At 32.7% G+C, this 24,783-nt stretch overlaps 1 protein-coding gene across 2 annotated transcripts in view; it reads left to right on the top strand.

Moving 5' to 3' along the window:
- Ets98B (DNA-binding protein Ets98B) overlaps positions 1–24,014 on the top strand; it is a 144,089-nt gene extending 120,075 nt beyond the window's left edge. For both annotated transcript variants that reach the window (XM_072525928.1, XM_072525929.1), the window contains exons 4-5: positions 4,339–4,465; positions 22,908–24,014. In XM_072525928.1, the coding sequence (XP_072382029.1) occupies positions 4,339–4,465; positions 22,908–23,245 (465 nt within the window). In that variant the 3' untranslated portion in view covers positions 23,246–24,014. The remainder of the gene's footprint in view (positions 1–4,338; positions 4,466–22,907) is intronic.
- Positions 24,015–24,783: the final 769 nt, after the last annotated feature.

Genomic DNA, 24,783 nt, shown 5'->3' with positions numbered 1-24,783 from the left:
TATCTCCCTTTTTAGTTTTTGTGTAGCATTATTTAGACTAGTTTTGTTTCGTGGAGCTCTGTATTGCTGCCATTTTTTTCTTAACAACTTTTTTCTACTATGAGTTCTCTGATTTCTTTTGGATAGTTGTTCCTTTTTGTTCTAGAAGTTATTGTGGGAGTATTTTCCCAAGCTACCTGTTGGATATTTTTTATAAAAACTTCTAATTCGTCATCAAGTTGCCTCGTGCTTCTCAATGGCACAGCAAGATTAATTTTGTGTTCAAGGTTTATTTTAAAGCTCTCCCAGTCAGTTTTTTTATTAGTCAATATTGGATTGTAACAAATAATGTTGAAATAAAAAGCAATAAGTTGATTTTTAGTAGAAATTCAGCAACATGTTGAAAACATTGTTGATAACATGTTATGTTGCTAAAGACGGGCCTTAACAATGAGTGTAATCAATAAGTATCCATATTATGGATCCATTACCACAAATCCGGTAAAAAATTTAAATATAAGTATATTCTAAAAAAACCATATTTTTAACGTAACTACACCGTCATAAGTATCATCAGATAACTATAATTATTATAGACGTATCAAAAAGCAACAGTCCGAAGCATTGGAATGGTCATTTGAACTTTAACTGCCATTGTGAAATTTTAGGGCACGATAGCTAAGACGGTATAAACCAGAAACCAGTACTCTTCAACCTAAACACAGATCATTATACTTCCTATAAAATATAACTAAAACCTAATATGATTACATATACAGCTCTATATGTACATAGATAATACGCATATATTATGTACATATAACACATTTTATTCTCTTTTGTAATATTTTAGTAAATTTTGAGTTCATAATTAAATTAACGCTTACTTCTCTCGTTAAAATAAAATATATTATTCAAGTCGGTGGCTTTCTTTACATTTGCATTAAAAATTAGCCAGGCCACATCGACAAGTATATTTGAATAACACAAAAAATAAATGTTCAAGTTCTAGAACACATTTAAAACAGATTCTTCGATTTTCGCCAGCAGCAATGTCGTTGTCCGTCCTTCACAACAAATTCTTGTCAGAGGGGAACGGGGGGACTGTTCGAAGAAGAGAAACAATATTTTCTACTATTACATCGTCGTCCAAGAAGAGAAAGTCTTTCTTAAGCGACCTACTTGACCACTAAAAATGGCCGCGGAATGCGATTTTACGTCGGTTGATGTGCACGAATGAGTTTTCTTGGCGGCCGTTATTTTGCTTCGTAACTTGGAAATACCCGTTGCTTGATATCAGGAACCATTATGCAATTTTGACAATTCAGTTTTTCGATAAAAATATATATCTCAAAGGGGTTACATAAGTTATGAAAGTTTGTGCAAAAAATTAATTGTTTTAGAAAGTTGTAAAGTAAAACAATGTCAGATTTCATGTTATTAGTACAATCAAACTTATTTGGATTTTTCGAAATATTTATGTATTGTAATCTAGGCGAGAATGATTTACACTGGCGAGTATAAAGAAGGGAGCTAAAGGTTATTTCAGTTTCTTTCGATTATTTCATTAATAACTTTACTTTGGTAACCTATTTTGCTCCACATGTTTGACGTTACTTTATTTAGTTTATAATACATACTTTATAAACGATAAAAAAGATGATGCGATTGCTTAAATGAATACTAGAGGTGTTAAAGTATATATTCACCTAATTTTAAAATATTATACTGCAATACGTCCGTTTTAACTGTGGTGCAAAGGAGACTAAATGATGGGTTTACTTTATTCCAGTCAATTTCAGGTTTATTTATAGTCAAATTTCTTTGAGGCCAATAAACCCTACACCATTTTAAATTTTAAGATTTCGTGGTTGTAGATATTTTAGATTTTTAATATTGTTAGGCACGTTTAGCACAATTAGTAAAATTTCAAAATATTAAATTTTTATTAGTTAAAAAATTTAAGTATATTTGCGCTTATAACATTAAACCTATAATCTCATACTCAAACTCATAACTTTACTGGTGACATTGAAAAAATATTCTAATAACAGTTATCTAATTATTTCCATTTCCGACACTTCAGTGACTTTAACACGTTGATCTTAACCCTTTTGCCTTTAACTTTCATTATGAATTGTTGTTATAGAAATATAAAACGTATTCACGTATAGCCCGTTAAGTTTTTTATTAAATTCACTTGCTTTCTCTTCATCATGTATGTCATTAAGTTCATCATCTGAATTTGCAAAAGCTCGTTTCAGTCCTCTCCATCTGAAGCTTCCTTTCCTATGTTTCAATACTAGCGCTGTAGCAGCTGTGCCTAAAATTCCAGCAAAATCAGTAAAACTGACTTTCCTGTGAGCAATGCTCCTTCCGACTGAAATCGGTATTTTTTTTTTCTGTCCCCGGACCTGAAATGTTACAAAGAATCAAGAAAAGATTTTTTATTGCATATATATTTTCTTGATTAACTAAACTGTTGTGATTGTTTTGTAATCTCTCTAAAAAGAGACTCTCATTACAAGGTATGATCACACATTTCTTAAATTCCCATATTGCATTTGAAGCACTGACTGTTTTTCGAGCATACTTGCTCGAAAAGCTTGAGCAAAAAAAGTAAATAAAAAACAGTACAAAAAAACAGGAAGGCTTTTTTTACTTGTTCATCTATTAAAATAGACAAAGAATGGAATTATTTGTACAGAATATTTAATTCATTCAACTATATGAGGTAAAAAAACATAAAGGTTCAGATAAATCTTGAAAAAAAATTAAAAAAAAAAGAAATTTAGAAAGAAACATTGAAGACAATCTTTTGAGTTGTAATTGGTAGAGGTCTAGAAATCTTTTAGCTATGAAATCTGTAGCGATGCTTAAGTTTATAAAATGATGACATTCAAAAATTAATTCACTGAATGCTGCTGTTCCAAATAGTCAAGTTTTGGGTCTTTAGTAAACAATGTCAAAATTGTTTTCAGTAGTAATATGCCTAGGACATTGATAACAGACGAGATAATTTCATGACAATCTTAACTCGTTCCTTGGTAATAGTACGAAGCCGAAGGCTGAGTGCTGTTACCAAGCAACGAGCTTGAGAAATTTGTCATGAAATTATGAGGCATTCATGAATGTCCGAGGGATATTCGGCGGATAATTTTTCGAAAAAAAAAAAAAATCATAACTCAACATAACGAAACATTTATTTATTAAAAGTATAGTTAGTGAAAGTACAATTATTAAAATTTAAGTTAACATTAGATTCGTTGCTGTTCTCTACTATAGAAGATCTATTACCACGCATAATATTTATAATCTTGTTGTGGTGTTCTTGATCGAGATTCAAGTATGGTTTTATAGAATTCTGATTGCCATGACCAGTAATTTTTAGCAATTGTTGTTCTTCTACACCACTTTTTGCTAATTCGCTAACAGCAGTTGATCTATTCGAGTGATTTATCTTTTTCTCCTTTACATTCAAGCCAATTGCTTCAGCAGAAGATTTAGTCCATCCATTCATTGTATTTCTTCCAACAGGTACATTATCGTACCATTTGTCAGTTTCATTTTTCCAGTGTCGATTTGGTTTTAAGAACAGTCGTGGTGAGGTAATATTGTCGCCTTGTTTTGATATCAGTTCATGAAAAAGACTTACAAGGCATCTTTGTCTCTCACTATTGATAACCAACCATTTACTACTTACACAGCTTTTAGAACCACCTTGGCACGTTTTACTGAATACCGGATTGTATTCAATGCGATTTGTTGGAGTGTCATCGTTATTTTTCTCGATTTGAAAAAAATCCACCAGACAAGCAACTGCCTCTCCTCCTCGCCACGCTAATTCTACAGCAGCAATATGGTAAAATTTACGCATAAGACCTTCAGGGGTATCTTCATCCCAAAGCAATAATATTTTGTTAATTTCCGACCAATTTAACGAAACTGAACTGGCCTTACGTTTACATGGATCTGCTTGTAGTTTCTGCCTTCTATGTTCATTCAACTCATATTCTCGCCCGCAGCAAAATTCCATGAATATTCCCCAAATATATTTGTGACTGTAGGTTGTATTTCTGGGAACCTTTTCTTTGATTAGCGCATTTATACTTTGAACATTCTCATTGCCGAAACGTGACATTTTGAAATTTATTTGGATGAAGTTGTCAAACTCGATCGTGTTGTCATAGGGATTGAAAATTGCACTGAATGCAATTATCAGTCTAATGTTGACATGATTGGGTGAAATTGTTCCACATGACACAAAATGACGAAATTTGAATGGTTGTTAGAACAGTCGAAAAATTATCATATGTAATCAGTTTTATATAAAAAAAATAATTTATTTTTTTTATTCAGGGTGGTATGATTCTTCATGCTCAGTTGGAGATATGGAAAGCAGCGTATTCCGAGGAAGACTTGGGTATACAGTGGAAGCCCGAGACAACGTCAAGTAATGCATCCAGTGGAGGAGATCTCTCAGATGGTAAGTTTTGTTATTATGTTATGAACAAAATAAAATCGATAATAAATATCATTATTGTGCAATATAAATGCATTATGAATATCTTGGCCTTTTAATATGAGTTATGTGTTTTGCTGATTATTCGTTGTATACCAAGTTTTTTCACCTGCTTTGACATAAGTTAAGTTAGTGTGCAGTTCACACTTATTGTTTTAAATTGAATTAATATATACTTTATTTTATTTTTTAATTTAATTTTAAAATAAGCAGTTATTTTTGTAAATTATTGAAACTTACCTACATATTATTAACACTCAATAAATTTTAGTAGAATTTTGTGTAGGTTCAATACTGTACTTTTGCTATATATTTTATTGGAGTTTTGGTCTTGTTCTCTTCATAAAACTACATAAAAATTTCTTGGTTGTTATTTGAATTCTTGTTCTATCGTTGAGTCGTAGGTACTACACGTCAAATATAGCTCAAGACTTAATTTTTTTACTATTAAACTCCACCTCCGATGCGCAAAGGACAGCAATAAAATTCGTCACTATCATTTCATCTCTGAATACGTGGTGCTTGTAAAGTTTTCTACAAAAAACATTGTTTTGTCTTTTTCCTGTAGTGGAAGAACTGTTATTGTGATTGATTTGAGTTTTTAAATTATAAACACGGACTTTTAATCAAGGTTAATAAAAAAAAATTATTAGAAAATGTAAATTGTTTTTATGCAACGAGAAGTTGTACAAAATCGGCCTAATAAAGATTTTTAAAAAGTACAGGAGTGTGCTGCCTTAGCAACCAGATTAAGTTTAAGCAAAATTAAAGTATGAAAACTAAATATTATTAAAAATAATTTTATGAATAATTAAATTTTTTGTTTTAATTCTCTATTCTTGTAAAGAAACACATTTACAGAAGCAAATTTAGTTATAGGTACTCATGATAAAACTGTAAAAGCAATATTAGTTTTACTTTTCATTTTCCAATCTGTTTGTATAATCTGCAATAAAACAGATGATAAGCAAGTATATAAATTAGAAAAGCAGCTTTGAATCGTTTAGTGAGGTCTAGCAAGAAAAAAATTGACAATAAATACAAACAATATTCGTCAAAGTTGTCAAAGTCATAATGATGACTGTTAATGATGAGACTGTTAAAGCTACATTACATAGTTCAAGACAGAGAATATAACTGGAAGGAAAATAATAAATAATATATATAATACAAATAATACATTCTTCTTCTTCTTATTGTACCGTCTTCTAACGAAGGTTGGCGATCACTTCTTTAAACGCTTCCATATCTTTTGCAATGTGAAATATCTGTTCAACAGTAAGGTTTGTCCAATCTCTATTATTCCTTAGCCAAGATTTCTTCTTTCTTCACAAGCCTTCTCTTCCCTCTACTCTTCCCTGCCTGATGACGTGTAGAAGAGAGTATTTATGATTTCGAAGTATGTGGCCCAAATACAATGTTTTTCTTTTAAGATGAATTTTAAGTAAGTTCATGAGCTGCCATTTAGAATACGCCGATATAGCCACATTTCGAATACCTCCAATTTTTTTACGGAATTTACAATAAATTTACAATTTTCACAAAAATTTACAATAATTACGATAGCAAAAACAAAAAAAACGGATGTAAAATATATTGCTTTACCTTATATACCCGAAGTTTATGTTTTCAAATGAGTTTTAAAATAAATTAAATCTATTTTAATTGCAAAGATTATAGAAAAACAAACACTAATAATAATTTGTAGTTTTGAAAAGAACCGTTTTTTTTTATTCTTTACATTTGTAGATTTGATGAGAGTATCACTCCACACATAGTTGTGTTTCGCTGTCGCTATCCTCCTCTAAATTAATTATGATCGGTTCAATAACATTATAATCTACATAAACTTATGAATTTTCTTTACTTATTACGTGTCGGACTGAATTTCTTCAAATACTTGGAAGAATATCATTGACACATTTTCTTATTAACTCTACAACAGTACTACTTATCGTTGGACTCACGTTAGACTTCAATCCGTGCCACATATGTTCTATGGGATTAAACATACAATAATAGGGTGGAAGCCGCACCACTGTATGTCCCATTTCCTCTGCCAACATATCACAAACATATACTTTTTTTTTATAGAAAATGCCTTTAAAACTTCTAAAAGCTCTTGTTTGGTGTAACATGCATCAAAATACATAGCATTCGTCTCCATGTAATTTTGAATTTCCAATTTAGTATTATTCGAGTTTGGAGACTTACTTAGTTGGTGACTGTGATAGCTTGCATTGTCCATTACTATCACGCTATTGTGAGGAATGTTTGGCATAACAGTATTTTTGAACCATTCTTCAAAAAGTTCTACCATTGTATCTTCATGGTAGTCGACGCAGGAGTCTTTAATATTCTTTGCAGAAAGCCACAGGGCATTTAGAACCCAACGATTTTCTGATTCAGCATATAAAATCGATATTCTTTTCCCTTTATTTGACGGAGCTTTTGTCTTCCATTTACCGGAGGAATCAGCAAATCCTTTAGGTCGCGTTGAATGTGTGTCAAACCATGTCTCGTCGAGGTAAATTATCAGAGCGATTTTCAGAACGGAATTTTCTTATCGAAGTTATATACTCATAACGCCGTTTTTGTAATCTATGAGATTCTATAATTACTTGTCTTCTATCAATTATACGATATTGAAAGCCCATACTTTTAAAAATTATCCATAAGCTGGTGAGGCTATATCTTATTTGGATTTCGTCAACATTGAGCTGTTGCTTCAGGCCTTAGAGCTCTTAATGTAGGTATGTGTTGCTCTTCGTACATGGTATAGACAGTCCTTATCGGCTTCATCTATACATTTGGTGGAACTGGAATCTTTACTTTTTTACTTGTTTCTATGGGATTTGATGTAATTCTTTTTACTGCGTGTACAAAAAGGGTGTACATATGTGAAATTATGAATATAATTTCAGTTAAAGAGGACTGTATTACATAGGGCTGGTTCAAATAAATTAGGATATGTGGTAAAAGGTTATACAGATTATAGCAAATTAAGTTTATATAAAGTCTTACCAATTCTTCTGCTGCACATACACACACTCGCGGTATTTAGAGGCTTTCAGTCGCGGTTGTTCTTCACACGGGGAAACTGTCCGGTTACCGGTTTCTGAAGACGTGTTTCGCGGTACTAACACTTAGATCACACGAGATATAGCACATTTGCGTCTGTACACGATTTAAAATAGTACTTGCGGTATTTTTCGCGTAACTATAAGCGAGAGAGATAATTAGAGTAGAGAAAAAGCGTGGTAAGTCTGTACCAAGCGATAGGTAGCGATAGAGAGATAATACGTCTGCCTAGTAGGACTCAGCGAAAGAGAGGACGACTGTCTCTAGCAACAGTCAGCAGTCAAGAGAGAGTGTCTGTTATCATCGAGAGACAACAGGCAAGAGAGTGAGACTTTCTTTGCTATCTTACAACTGTCTGTATTTCTAATGGAGTGGGGTTAAAATGTGAGTGGGAAGGGTTGGAGAACGGGAAATAATTGTAAAATTGTGGTAGAATGGTAGCTAGTAATACAGCGAAAAAATGACATGATTTTTCGCATGTGAAAAAATTGAACTTACTGGGGGCGGGCGAGAAGAGTTACGCCACTAGGATAGGGTATCAAATAGTTACTTCGAGAACGAGGGTAAACCAGTATACATTAGGGGTACTGTTGTAATGAACTAAGATAACTAAAAACTATTTAAAATCTAGAGAAACTAAAGTCTATAGAAAACTATATACATGTTTGGCAGAAAGTACCACTATTGGTTAAAGGGTAACCTAGCTACTTTCTTTATTGACCTAAGATATTCGCCATTAGGTGTGGATACCCTAACAGTTCGAACAAGAGAGTCTTTGCCTGGGAGCACTTCGATAATCTTTGCCAGAGGCCAGAGGAGTGGGGGAGTCTCTTCATCTTTAATTAGTACAACATCACCTATCTTTAAAGGATCAGTAGCGATGTTCCACTTACTCCTACTTTGGGTCATATGCAAATATTCCACCGACCACCTTTTCCAAAAGGTTTGATGAATTTTCGAGATATGCTGAAAGAGGGAAAGACGGTTCTGTGGTATTTCTGAGAGATCTGGTTCTGGTGGACTTGTGAGACTTTTTCCTACAAGGAAGTGTCCGGGCGTTAAGACTGAGAGATCATTTGGATCGTTTGAGAGCTGAGTGATAGGTCTTGAGTTTAAAATGGCTTCGATTTGACAAATTATTGTATAAAAAAACTTCAAAGGTAAAACGAAGATTTCCTACAAGACGATAAAGATGGTATTTGGCACCTTTAATCCCTACCTCATGCAACCCAAATTGAGAAGGGTTACGAGGCACTCCAAATTTAAAACGAATAGAGTTTTCAGAGCAGAAATTAGTAATCCTCTGCGAGAAGTTCTTACTTTTAAAGAGTTCGTTTAACTCAAGAAGCTGATTGCGGGCACCATAGAAATTAGTAGCATTGTCTGACCATATAATCTCGGGAGCGCTCCGCCTTGCAATAAATCTTTTAAGGGTGAGAATAAAAGCATCAGCTGTTAAGCCGGTGACAAGTTCGATATGAACACATTTGGTGGTCATACATATGAAGAAGGCTATGTATGCTTTATATAATGGAGCATTTCTAAGATGAGAGGATCGGATCATGAAAAAAACCTCCGTAATCTACTGAGACCTTTTGGAAAAGTCTTGTCGAGAGAACACGATCGGGATGGAGATCTGCCATAAGTTGTGTTGACTTGGGTGTCATGAAACGGAAACATTTCACACAGTCGTGTATTATCTTCTTTGTTTGTCTTAGTCCAGAGATAGGCCAATATTTCGAACGAAAATTTGACAACGTGGTCAAGGTACCTGCATGTCCCAATTTAACATGCATTTGTTTTATCATTAATTTGACAACTGAATGATTAGATGGTAGTAGCAAGGGATGTTTCTGTTCGAAAGAGATAGGGGCAAATTCTAATCTACCACCTACATGAAGAAGCCCAGTTTTCTCAGAGAGGAAGGGGTTTAGTGCCCTGATAGTTTTATCAGAGATTATTTTCCGATGTTTTAACTCATGAAATTCTTTAGGAAAGGCCTGTGATTGTATGTACTTAACAATCACAGTGGTGGAGGAGCTTATTTCACAAACCTGCAGTGGTCCTAATTCTAAAGGTGAATTAGTATGTCTTTTTCTTAGATTTGAGAGAAAACGAAAAACATATGCCAGAGTTCTCTGAATTTTTGAAAATGACGAACATTTATTAAAAAGGGTTTCAAGCGTATTATTCACTTGAGATATGTCAGAGGTTGTGCTTAAAGTAACCTGAGTGTGTCTGAGTTCCAGTAAATCTCCCGTCCATTCTTTTATCCTGAATTGAGAGTAGTCTATTACACTGGAAACTAAAAAGGGGGGACCTTCGGTCCACAATTTTTTTAAATTTGACTGAGTGATAGCTGAGGCTCTAGAGGGCAAATCTGCTACGTTTAAAGAGGAACTTACATAATGAAATAAAAAGGATTTACTTAATTCTTTGATTTGACTGACACGATGAAGTACAAATGGATTCCATGTAAATTTAGTTGTTAAAATCCATGTTAAAGCGATGAGGCTGTCTGAAAATATGTGAACTTCAGATATTGTGACGTTTTTTGAAAGAACCTCAAGTACCTTTCTAGTAAGAGTGACACCTAATAAGATACCAGACAATTCTAACCGAGGAATAGTTAGTTTATTTTTTAGTGGAGCTATTCTAGTTTTCGATGCTATGAGGCGAGACGTGACTGTGTTGTCACTATACACGACTCGAAGATAGACACAAGCAGCATAAATGTCCTGAGAGGCATCGGTAAAACAATGTAATTGCATATCCGATTTAGGCAGTGGAAGTGTCAGGCATCTGGGAAATGTAATTATTTTAGATATTGATATCCAATAATGATTTCCAATCCGGGATCAATAGGTCATCCAGTATATCACTGTACCAGTCTAAGGGTAATGACCAGATAAGTTGTAAGAAAGATTTAGAGTGTACTCTAAAAGATAAGAATTTTCCTAAGGAGTTATACATTCGAGAAACATAGGTACATAATTTTCTTTTTGTTAAGGGAGGCGCCTCTTCGCAAATAGGCAACTTAAAAGAAAAATCGTCTTGATAAGGTGACCTGTTAATACCTAGGACCTTAGAGAAGCTACTAACTAAGTCAAGATTAACTTCTGAAGTGAAGATCATATTATGCTCATTTGAAAAGGCACGAGAATTTAAATATATTTTATAGAGTTGGAAACCGTGAATGTTCAGAAGCGAGCGTAGTTGAGAATAAAGTATGTGTAACCTTTCCAAGTTATTGGCGCTGGTCACGATATTGTCGATATTTGCATAATTTTTTATAGTATGAGAGGCTACTGAGTGTGTGGTTTGGTTAACAAAAGTTTGAACCTGAGGGACAGTAAACAACGGAGTAGGGCACGTTACATTAACGTTCACCATATCAGGAGGCGGCAATGCACACTGGGCCTCCAGTAACAGAATATGGTTGGGCACTGCAGGAGCTGTTGTTACTTGGCCCTCTACGAATGGTAGGGCCACGGTAACAGAAGAAAAGGCAGGTTCTACTGAATCTAATGAATTAGATTGTGAGGTATGAGTAAGAACAGTTTCTATTGAGAGAACTTTGATGACAGCCGTGTCAATACGAGGCTGTGAGAGGAGTATTTGATTTTCGTGTGTTAGTGGAGGAACAATGGATTTATTCCGAGAAGGGATAATTTTCAAAAAATTGACATGTACATCACCTTCACAAGGTGTTGCAATTGATAATAAATCAATAGATTTTTATAGATTTTTGTGTAGGAATTTTATTGAAATGTAAGAAAGTGGGAGTGAATATATTCTGAGCTTGAATAGAGAGTTTATTAACCTGTCGTATATTTAGAGCATTTAAAGTTTCAGGTTGAGAGATATCTTGAATTTGTATACGAGTTTGGGAGGTATATTTGCCAATTCCGCTTGCACACCGCAAGAAGGCGGTACTTGAGTTAAGTTTTCAATAACCAATGAAGACAAATTGACAGTTTTTAGAATAGGAGCAGGGATTAAAACATTTTGTGTATGTAAAACTTGACTTGAAACCAAGGTATTGGATTCTTGTAATATTTGTGGGAGAGAAATGTTAAGAAGCACGGGAGATGCAGATATTACAGTTTCAGTAATCATATTTTGTTCTGGAGTATTTTGAAAAGTGACTGTTTGTGCTGGTAACACAATTTTTAAGAGAGGCTGGCCTATTACATCTTGAGTACTAATGTTATTAGAAGTGTTTTTATAAGTCGGCTTTTGAAGCTCTTGCGTCTGAGCTTGAACAATTGCAGAACTAAACGAAGTACTTATAGTTATTTCTTTCATCTCTTTGAACTGATTGGGGAGGGAGTCAGAGTAAAATGTATTTTTAACTTCTTTTTGGCCATTTATATTCAAATCAGTACTTTTAACAATGTATTTACTGGAAGTATTCGCCTTAAATTTTGTATCAAATTTAAAAGCCTGTTTAGCTTCCAGTTTTTCTTCTAAGAAACATAAAGCATCCATATATTTTTCATAAGTAATATCTACTTCCTCACTTTCGAGAATAGTTTCGTCGTCAGCCAGGTTTTCCAAAGCATCCAAATACGATTTATAAGCTGCCCTAAGCTGAGTAATATTCCCTAATTCTACAATTAGAGAGGCCTTGTTCATTTGAACTAACAACGTTAGCAATTCTGGTGATATTTCTTTGTGAAACGTGCATTGCATAAAAATATTCTGCAATTTCTGCCATTTGAATTGGAGTATATTATAGTTATATAGAGTGTAATAAGAGTGTACGAGATGAATGAGAAAGAGAATAAAACCTAGCGACTCTTGGAAAGAGTACAAAGAGCAGAGAGAAAAATATGTATATATAAGAGTGTAATCAGATTATCAACTTCTTGTTTTTTTTTTGTGTGTGAAAATTATATTTGGTATCGTGAATTGAATTTAAATTAACACTAATAGAGATAATTGTTGTTGATTTAATAAAGCAATTAATATGCAAATACTTTCTAAAAACAGAGATTATTGTAAAAATTTAGTTTGTGTCATCGAGCGATTTGAATAAAGCAATTATTATGCTAGGGATTAATGACAATAACAGCGGAGAATTCTTGTAAAAATTTATTATTCAGAACAATAGGACAAAATCCCAAATTATTTACCTAGACGTGTACCTCTGGCAAAACGTGTCAGAGAACAATACAATTAGTTGGGATTATAATGAGTATCTTTGGTTGACAAAAGGGCTGGAATTTTTACTACGTCACAGGTATCTATCAATGGGTATTTTTACCTGACTTTCTAACGTCCTTTAACAATAGAATCATAAAATTGGAATTTACACAGATAAGAATTATTAAACAACGATCTATCAATATATCGATTTATCAATACATACGTATATACATATATATCAAAGAACATATACACATATATAGAAATACATAATTTGAAGGACCAAATCTAATGAGATTTACAGCAGAGATAAGATTTATCTGAACCGAATTAGATCAAAATATGTTCAATCGAGCATGAGATAAAACAGAGAGAATGAGGATTTACATATGACTCAAAAGTGTACCAAACTATGTAGAATCAAGATGTGAGACCGAGAGATAGAGAGTGAGAGAGATTATGATTTATATCCGACTCGAATAGACCACAATATGTACAAAAAGGGTGTACATATGTGAAATTATGAATATAATTTCAGTTAAAGAGGACTGTATTACATAGGGCTGGTTCAAATAAATTAGGATATGTGGTAAAAGGTTATACAGATTATAGCAAATTAAGTTTATATAAAGTCTTACCAATTCTTCTGCTGCACATACACACACTCGCGGTATTTAGAGGCTTTCAGTCGCGGTTGTTCTTCACACGGGGAAACTGTCCGGTTACCGGTTTCTGAAGACGTGTTTCGCGGTACTAACACTTAGATCACACGAGATATAGCACATTTGCGTCTGTACACGATTTAAAATAGTACTTGCGGTATTTTTCGCGTAACTATAAGCGAGAGAGATAATTAGAGTAGAGAAAAAGCGTGGTAAGTCTGTACCAAGCGATAGGTAGCGATAGAGAGATAATACGTCTGCCTAGTAGGACTCAGCAGACGAAAGAGAGGACGACTGTCTCTAGCAACAGTCAGCAGTCAAGAGAGAGTGTCTGTTATCATCGAGAGACAACAGGCAAGAGAGTGAGACTTTCTTTGCTATCTTACAACTGTCTGTATTTCTAATGGAGTGGGGTTAAAATGTGAGTGGGAAGGGTTGGAGAACGGGAAATAATTGTAAAATTGTGGTAGAATGGTAGCTAGTAATACAGCGAAAAAATGACATGATTTTTCGCATGTGAAAAAATTGAACACTGCGGTCAGAGGTATTTCGTCAAATCGCATATTTTACTCGTAGCGGAAGTTTTGTCAAGTCCTCTTTTAAGTAAGGTACTGTATATAGTTTTTACAATTTACTTTGCATCTACAGATAAATGTTTCTTCTTTACCGGAACAATAAAAGAAGCCCCATTATTATTATCCCACGGACGCCACATAATGATAGAAAACGTAATGAATAAAATGAGTAATACTACTTAACACTTTCCGTGATCCATAAAGACAAACAAATTTTATCAAGAACTCGTATTTAAATACTGGCTGGTGTTCAATTCCATAAACTTATTATATAAATATCTGAAAAACACATAAAAGGTGATTAGCAAACCCGTCGCGCACTACCATCAAATTCGAAAAACACTGTTATCAGTACAGTTTCGTGAATATAAGCGTTATCTGTATTAATGAAATTATAATGAGTTTGGATTGTACGCCATTAAATCAACATTAAGAAATGAAGATTGACAAATTTTACCAGGAAACATATTTAAATTTTACCTGAAATCGGTCCTTTTATACTATTATCAATTAACCCAGGATGTTAATAGTCAGTACTAATTGAAGTCAACCATTTACTGCTAAACAAACTTTAATTTCCAATCTCATTACTTTCTGCGCAGTAGGTTTTTCCGTAATGTTTCAAACGAAAAAATTCAATCTGTTAAAAATAACGATCAAGAGATAATATATATTAAAGCATATTTAAAAACAAGACACATTAAAAGATTTAGATAAAAACATTTCAGCTCGTTTGAGAAATGTGCCTGATTTAATCGCAGTAAATGTGAATTATCTTACTGCTTGTATACATACTTTTTATAAGGAGAGAAGTGAAAAAAGAGGTCGCTCGGCATGAGAAAACCCTAAGAATTTTATTAACTATCTTATAAGTTCCTATATTCTAATATTTTCTATGGGCTAAATATAATTGAAGTTTATTTATTAAATTAATTTTTTTAACGAAAAAATTGCAGCTATCACATTTTTTTACATAAAATCCCCTTTATTTAACGCTATGTTTAATGGTTAGAAAATTTCCTATGTTTGCATGTTTTCTGTAATCTCTGTTTCATTAATTTGCAATTGTTTCGTTTATCAATGAAACATAAAATCTAATTTTTTTTTCGAGTAATTAAAGTGTAAATTTTAATAAATAGCTCAACATTTTATCTAACGATTAGAAAAAAAATTTAATTCGTTTTGTTTTATGCATTTTCTAAGAAAATTCGTTATAGTAACATATATTTTTTTACACCATTAGAAAGTGATATTTCAGCGAACAAAAAGCGCACAACTTATTTAAAAAGGCAGATATTGACAATAAAAAAGCACACGTGAGAATTTTCGATTAAAAATTAGAGTACTTTCTCCATAATTTGGAGAAAAGATTTAAAAAAAAATTACAGTGTGTTTGTGACATAAAAAGATAAATTTTCACCATATTTTGTGAAAAAAATCCCATTTAAATAGAAAAAGTGCCTCTAGAAAGAGCATTGCACAAATTGTATAATAACTTAGAACAAAATATAACATTTGTGTAATTTTTTATAAAATAATTAAAACTTACTACAATCAGAGGAAAAGGCTAAAATTGACAAAACAAGATAAGTTGAAACAACTCTAAGACACGTATGAATAAAAAAAATAGTCCACACAAAATCCTAAAATTCCTGATAATAATTTAGGCTGCTCTATAGTTTGATTTATAATCTGATTGTTTTTGTAAGTCACTGTTCATAGCAGAAGATATAAATATATTTACTTGTATGCTTATTCGTTTTGCAATAAATATCTCCTATTTACAGTACTATTGCTACATTAGATATACTTTAGGTACATTCTTTGTTCTACGTGACTATACACCTCGTTTAATTCACGTTATTTTTTAAATCCATCGGAAAATATGCAGATCGCTTGAGTAGTTCACCTTCACGGACTGATATAAATCCACTTATTATACAACTTCTCAATAATAAAGCTGCTGTTGCTATTCATTCTCTGCTTAAGATCTATGAGTAACAAATAAGGTCATTTCTTAAGATACTAGATCACGAAATACCGACAAGAACTAATGAAATTAAAATTTTGTTGTAATATCAAGGTTTTATTATACATAATAGTAAAAAACATTTGTAGGGTTAGTAAACATCAATAAAACTTATAGAAATAAGTTTTATAGTTGATTAAATTAAAAGATATCAGCTAAAAAGAATCTAATCCATTTTCTAAAAATGTGTTGCTGGTAGATAAAATATGTTTTCAATGATAGCCAACAGTTAAATAAATTATTTATGTTGATGTGTCATTTTGTTGGTTTCTGTCTTTTGTGAAAATCGATGATTCATGTTATTTTGTTTTGATTTTTAATCAACCGGACCAACAAAGCAAGGATTCTGGTGAAATAATAATTTTGTGAAGTGTATATTTTCAGTAAATAAATGCCTTTTTTTATTTTAAATATAGTCGACTTCATTATCTTTACAAGGGATTTCTTGTTATATCCAAACGACTGCACTATCCCGGGCGAGTATCAATGAGATGAATAGAATAATTTGTGCTTCATTTGAATTTTTCCTTATCAATTCGTTCTTAATGTTAATACTCTTCATTTTTTGTCACTATTACTCATTTACCTAATATTATCATTTACATCATACCTGTTGTTATATCAGTTTTATGGAATTTGTCTTTCAGATTCATTAAAATCTTCCTGTCTTACTACACATCACTAGCCTTCTTCATTTTTATCCATCTATCCATCTATTGTGTAGCTCTACAGCACAATTCGATCCTGGCCTCTCTTAGCAAACCTCTTCATTCATTACGGTCTGTAGCGATTCTACTCCACGATGGACTGCCAAGTAGATTTCTTGCGTCCTCCTTTACATTATTCTCCCATTGCTTTCTTGGTTTTCTAATAGGTCTCTAGCTCTGCATCCTTGCATTCAACAGTTTTTATTTAAGCCTGCTTTCTTTCATCGTAAATACATGTCCTGCCCATTGAAAACGCTGTAGGTGGACATGATTAGATAAAGGTAGTTCTTTCTATATATTTCATATTTCATAATTATATCTGATTCGCTAACTGTTGTTCTCATTTATAGGGTATTCATCTCTGTAGCTTTCTCTCTTTCGAAAATTTCCATGCGGTGTATAGATTTTTGAGTCAATACTTAAGTTTGACATCCATAGCTCATTATCGCTGCATCGTCAATATAGTCCTTTGTTATGTTACTCCTACACAGCTAAATTAATCTATTTTTTCTAAAATGTCAACTGTCAGGTAGGGTCGTGTTGTTCTATCCCATCGGCTTTGTACTAGGATTTTAGTCTTTTTTATGTTGATTGAAAGACCTTTTGTTTAGCATGCGATTTAAGTTTCGTATCCGTATTTTCGCCTGTTGCTTTGTTCTGCTCATGATATTTATATCATCTGCGTATGCTGCCAGTTGGACTGATTAATTAATAAGTGTGCTGTTTCTGCCTTCTGATATTTTTCTAACTACGTATTCCAGTGCTTAATTAAACAGTGTTGGTGCCAGCCGATTATATTTTTTTAATCTTTGTCTTATTTGAAATGGGTCTGTTATTTCATGTTGTATCTGTATCTGAGCCACTGTGCCCTTCATCGTTATTTAGATGAGTCTAACTACTTTGGACGGTATTTTAAATTCATTCAATATTTTGTATAAAATGTGCCCATTATTGGATCACATGTTTGGTTAAAGCCAACAAAAATATTATAGACATCTATATGATGTTCCCAAGCTTTGCTTAAAACCCGCTTAACGGTGAATAGTTAGTCAATGGTTTATCTTGCTTGCCTAAATCCTTTTCTGTGTCCTTTTATCCTTTCTGCTATTTTTCTACTGCATGCATCTCCTCTTTTTTCTAATTTTGTCTGTAATACCGAACTAAGATACTAAAAAAACTATTTCTACAATCCACAACTTTCCACAATCATTTCACTACCCAAAGTAGTACCTTATTGGTAGTAGTAATTTGATATTGAGGGGAATATTTTAAATACTCTTATTTTTAGACTAAGCTTAAAAGCTCTTTCTTTAAGTTTGTCTCCATTGTTTTAGTCTTTGCTAAATTCATTTTTAAAAATTTTCTGTTGACACCACATTATCAGAACACCAATGGTCTGTCACTTTGAATTTTTTCTATTACCTGGTAAAACAAGAATAAATAAGAGAATAAATTAAGCACTGCGTCCTGATAATCCTACTTTTAAGTGAAATTTATTAGTCTCTACCACCCTTGTCCAAAAACTAGTTGCAATTACATAATATTCTTTCTTATTCATTGTCCAAAATAGAACCCTTTAAGTTACCTTACCAAATGCTTTTCCCCAGATCAACAAATACCATATGAGCATTTATCTGTTTATTACTATCATTACTATATTTTTTCACTAGTTGCCTTATAATAAAATGTGCGTGTCTTGTTGATTTTTTTTGGGAGGTGAGAATCTTCCAAAGACCTCTAGGAAAGTGTCTAGGAAGGTGTCCCAGGTATGTCAGATACAGCCGGTTACACCTAACCGTAACCCGCAGCCTACCAACTAAACTCACCCTATATTTCTCCAACAAATAGGCCGGGACAGTCCTTAGCAAGCATTGCGTCTGTCTTATTAGCTTTAGTTGTAACTACTAACTGGCACTTTATGTGTGCGATCTGTGACTATCATGACGGAACGACTTCTCCACCCCATCCACGTTTGTAGCCGGAAATTGTTTGTAAAGGCATAAAAGTATAAACAAATTATCTTTTATGTAGTCTCCCTTTTTTCTTCTTTATGTTTTATGGTTTTAGTGACAAAACCAATGATTAAGTTAAACATATTTTTGTTTTTTATTGCCTTTTGCATTAACTCATTTTTTTCACCCAAAGGGGACCCAAGTCGCAATTGTAGCGCAGCTGACCCTGCATGATATACAGGGCATACGAATATCACGTAGTACGCGTCATCCACTACTTCACACTCGGTGCACAGATTATCCTCGGTTTTTTTATACCGTACATATATGACCGGAAAGATCAATGACCCGTCATGGCTTGACGTAGTGGTTGACGCACTTGTGTCTACATTCGTACCATTTCACTACATTATGGATAAGGGCCCTCGTCCATACGGCCCTACCTGTTTCCCTTAATCACTGGTCCTGCCACATCTGCAGATTTCTTTTTTTTTTTCTTCTGGTCCTGAACCTAAATTTCCGTTGCCCCTTAGATGCATTCGCACTACATACTTCGATCACGGGTTTTTCTCTGTGATTTAAGCAGCATGTCTCTATATTTTGCCATATAGGACCTCATGCCACACTGGGGCCCCGTATATCTGTTATCCTCTTGTGTGATCCGGGAAACCGAAAGTTTGCGTCTTTACAGTCGCGCGATTTCCTTAAGATAAATATTTCACTCTTTTCTACTGCTAATTTTAAATCGTTTTTCTCTATCTGTTTCGCAGTTTTTCTATTACTTTCTATTTACTTCTAGTACCCCATTGTACAACATGTTCCATTAGGTGGGTCCCAGGACCGACTCTTCTGGTACTCCACCAGTCATTCTAATCTTTTTCTTCTTTGTAATGCATACGCCGATAGATAATCCTTTAGAACAAAAGAAAATCAGAGGAGGAAAGAAATATTTGGACTCAAATGCTGGTGCAGACCAGGGCGAGAGTTGGGCTGTAGAGACATTGGGAATAGAGAGAGAGAAAGAGAGAAAGAGGGAAAGAGAAAGGGAGAGAGCGACTTTCTTCATTATATTAAGCACGTATGTTCTACTTGTCTCTCCTATTTTTCCGTATGTCTATCACGATATTACATCTCGAAACTACATCTTATTAACACCATCTATTTTTAACAATTTAACTGATCGTCTAATTTTACATACATATTACCAAATTATATCCATTTAGCAAATTTATTCTTCCTATAAAACAATATTTTAATCACAAATGTCAACCGTTTGATATAAATATCCCAAAAGTTCATCTAAACAAAATTAAACATTTTAATTTAAGAAACATGAATAACAAATTAAAGGTAGATGAATAAAAGATCTTTTTAACGATAATAGGTGAGAACTAGTTTATTTTCGGGAATTAAAATGATCTAAGGAGATTTTTAATCTCTATAAATCTAATTGGAAGAAAATGTCAACTCAAAGATCTACCTACGTACCAGTAAAGTTCAAAAGTTTAAAATTATACATTCTAATGTATAAGGTTTTAATTGGAAATAGCAAGGTAAAAAAAGTTATTTAAATATATTATTTTTGCTAATATTTCTAGACGTTTTTGGTTCTTTTAATTTGTTTCTTAACTAAATTTTAGTTTGAAATTGTCCTCTTGCAATATTTTATTTATATATCGTTACTACAATTAGTTTTAGTGTTTTTTTTTGCGCCAATAATTTATCAATTTGGTATAAATATATCATTAATTTCTTTACCATTGCTTTGTTTGATTAGCACTATAAATGATAAGACATAGGCTTAAACGCTATTATTTGCTTTTCTAATCATCAGTATCCGCTATATTCTTATTCGTTTGTTACGTCTTTTTATTTTGGATTTATCATTATTAAAAGTACGCTCTGAATAAAAACTCTAATTTATAAATATTCTTGATCGTATTTTTGTTATTACAAACAAAATCTATATTGTCCATGTCTCTTCTATTTTTGTTGTTGTTCTATTAGATGCATTTTTAGGTTAGTTTAATATGTGACAAAAGACAAGAATTCACACAAAAAAATAAAACAACACCCTTTCACTGGCCATAGACGTATATATTAACATACATGTTAATATAATACGTCTATGCCACAGACCAGTGCTCTTATGCTTATGCAACCTTCATCGCAAGCTTTGACACTCTTAGTATTTATTAAACAAGCAACAGAGTTTTCTTACTAATAAAAAGAAAGCCAAAACCAAACACAAAAAAACACTTAATTTCATTTGAACTTGAAATAATCCCCCAATATTTTGTGTACTTTTTATGTGGCTTTTATATAAAATATGTGATTTTTCTTTTATTAATAGTAGATTACTATATAGCACTTAAATTCTCAATATCTGCTCTTTTGTTTAAGGTGTTCTGTATAGTTTTATTTAAACACATTTCTAAAAACAGTCATTTATTGCGATATCTATTCCTGGCCAATATTTTTACTTGGTAATTATGTGGCGTGTGATCCACTTATGCACAATGCGCAGACTTGTACTTTATTCAGATTAATGTCAATCTTGTGCGATGTTAATCTTCTTGGCATATTCCTGGACGTTTCTCCAATATATACTTTGTTGCAATTATTACAAAGTAGAGACTACACCACATTTCTTTAATATTTAAGGATATTTTTTATTTGGTGTGTAAGTTCAATACCTTTTTTATATTTCTGGTTTTAATTTTGATATTCGATACTTCTTTAAACATATTTAAAAATCTGTTTGTTAAGGCTGGAATATATGGTACAGAGTGGTACATTGTTCGTTGGTTGTTGGTTGAGACCTCTGTCTAATCTGTGGTTTTGACTTTTGAAACACCAGAAACAAGTTCAGAAGGTTCGCTGGGAATGAATTCTCCAACATATTCGTTTTTAAATTTTGAGACCAGATATTCTATAGTCAGGATGTAACAAGGTTATAGCTCGACTTTTCATATTTAATACTAAGTTCCTAAATGAATGTGCTGGAAAGTAGTTAATAAACCCATTTCTACACATGGACTTTCTGTACTATTCTGTTTTTAAAACTTTGTTTGTATCACGGTGCACTATCATGTTCAGAAATGGTTTTCGGCTGTTGCCGAAATTGATTGCAGAAGTCTTTTCAAAGGCTGTTAAAAATATAAAAACGACAGTTATTTTTGTATAAGGCCATTGATACAGGTGTCGCTTTTTGCAGCTAAAACTAGAGAAGGTGGAAATAACAAGACAAATTCGCTGGCTTTCCGTGTATGTGTTTTTGTATCTACCCGACAGTCTGAAGACGTAGAGCATCCAGAAATAAAGTTTTGACAGTCTATAGTTACCAATCCATACACGGAAAGTTTGACGAGTTGTGCTCCTTTTCGCCATTTATTTATATATTCGGCGTCTCAATTCATCAAAGCCGTAACAAAGCTACTGCTGACATTTGTAAATCTTTTGCACATTTCGTACAGCTCAAAAAGACAGAAAACGATAGTCGTTTTCGTTTAAGGCCACCAAATTAGGTGGCGGTTTTTGCAGCTACCACTGTAGAAGTGGAAACAGGACACATTCGCTGGCTTTCCGCGTATGAGTTTGTATCTACTCGAATGGGTGAAGATGTAGAGCATACAGAAATTGATACCAATTCATACATGGAAAGTTTGACTATCTGACAAACTTGGAATACATTACAATAGTACAATGTTAATGAGCTGTCATCAAAATTAAGCTATAAGTAATTTTTAAACGGAATATAGCTTGGTCTGAGTTGTCAGAATCATGTATATTCTTGATTTGCATCTGTTTCGTATTTGGGAGACTTAACTTATTTAATTGGGATAGAATAGGGTGAAATCAAAGGCATTTTTGTAGTCTACTAAATCCATAAAAAGTGATATAATATATTATTTTACCTTTTTTTAATTGGTTTAGATATTAAATCATCACGTGAAATTTTTTTGTTGAACAGGTTGACAATATTTTTTCCATAATTTGGAAATTGAATTGAGAAATTTTCAACAAACACTGACGGTAATTTTAAAATATCATATGTTTTCGAAATGTTAATTTTGTTTACTTTCTGGTGTAAAACATGAAATATTTTGTATCGTTGTTTACAAAAAAAAATTGTATAGTTATATAATTTCGAAATAACGAAATTTCTATTTTAATTATTGATGTTTTCACTTAATCCATTTATACCTTTTTCATATTTTGTTAAAATATTGTTTTATTGTTGTTTCAGATGAAGAAGAAGACATTTCATCTCCAGCAGATACCTCAAAACCCACCACGTCTAGATCAGGTTCTCATATACACCTTTGGCAATTTCTAAAAGAGTTATTGGCGTCACCTCAAACCTATGTCTCGTGTATAAGGTGGATAGACCGCAGCAAAGGCATCTTTAAAATAGAAGATTCTGTTAAGGTGGCCAGGCTGTGGGGCAAACGGAAGAACAGACCTGCGATGAATTATGATAAGCTCAGTAGGTCGATTAGACAGTATTATAAGAAAGGCATTATGAAGAAAACAGAAAGGTCACAGAGACTGGTGTACCAGTTTTGCCATCCATATTGTTTGTAATTGTCGTTAGAAATTTTAGCAACGTATCTTCTAGTGAGGATTAAAATTTTACCAAAGTTTTGTACCAAAATGAATTGTAACATATGTACAAAATTTTGGTAACTGATCTTAAACTTTAGTTTGGGATCGTTTTTAGGTCTATAAGCTATGTGTATTAAATTACTTGAAGATACGGTTTGCTTAATGTACATAGCTTGTCTAGAACACCAAAGTAACTTGGGTGGTGATCTTGGTGATGGTTCTTTGGGTATTAACAAGTAAATATAATGCATTTTGTTATCAAAGTGTCAAAATAAGCTATAGGGTATTACTATATGCTTATGCACGCTAGTTAGGCGTGTTGATTTAAGGAAGGTAATTTCCAATGAAAAATCTTAATTTTTAAGTAAAATATTTGCCGAATACAGGGAAACTTCCGAAAAATGTTGGCATTGCGGTCTGATTTTTGAAGAAATATCTGATGCTCAAGTTGATTTAACTTTAGATGCTCGATATCAATCAAACAGACTTTTGACAGACCAATCATTAATCGGAAGAATTACCTGATATTTCGGTGATTTTGGTCCCATATATCTATGATATATTACATTTGTAAGTTCTGTGAACACATATTTGTAATTTTATAGGGTTTTGTATTACAATTAAATAATTTTTTGGTTATGATTAGACTTTGTATCTAATCGTAAATATCTCATTTTAATGTAAGTCTACTCTATGATATTAAGTTAAAAAATACTATGGTATATTTATTTTAAAATGTATATATAATTAATTGTTCTCGTTAATTTTTAGTATTTATGTAGATATTTATTATTGATATTGTAAAAAGTTTATACTCAAGTTGGACAATAAAAAATTATATCTTTATACGATCTATGTTTATTTTATTTTCATTATAATCATCATCAGCAGCTATTCCATCCATCGTCGGATGTAAGCGTACCTTAGGTATGTCTATTCATTTCTGTTTGTTGTTGTTTGCATCCTTTCATGACCAGCCATTTTTTGATGTCATCAATCCATCTGCTTTGAGGTTTGCCTCTACTTCTCTCGTTTGCTTTTGGTTGCCATTTAATAATTCGCTTCGCTTAACGGTTATCTTCCATTCTTCCTATATGTCCTGCCCAGTTCCATTTAAATATGACAATCTTTTGGATTACATCTGTAACTTTTGTTCCTCTTTTTATTTCTTTATTGGACTTGCGATCGCTGAGCTTAATTTTGAGCATTTTCCGTTCCATAGCTCTCTGAGTCACTTGAAGTTTGTGAACTATGTTGCTGTCAAAAGCCCATGTTTCAGTTCCATATATCAGTATCTGCAACATGTACTGATCGAAAGTTTTTGCTTTTAAGGTATTTGCGAAGTTTGATTTAAATACTGTTTATAATCTTCCGAATGCTGCCCATGCTAAGGAACATCTTATATTTAAGTCAGTTTTTAAGTTAAACTTTGTTAATTCGATTTTTTGTTCTAAGTATACATATATATTTTATATATTATTATTGTCCAGAGATATATCATCAGTTATATGTAGAGA

The sequence above is a fragment of the Diabrotica undecimpunctata genome, chromosome 3, assembly GCF_040954645.1.
Source record: "Diabrotica undecimpunctata isolate CICGRU chromosome 3, icDiaUnde3, whole genome shotgun sequence".
Classification (NCBI taxonomy): Eukaryota; Metazoa; Arthropoda; class Insecta; order Coleoptera; family Chrysomelidae; genus Diabrotica; species Diabrotica undecimpunctata.
The sequence above is the reverse complement of the archived record's forward strand: the minus strand, read 5'-3'. Positions and strand labels throughout refer to the sequence as shown.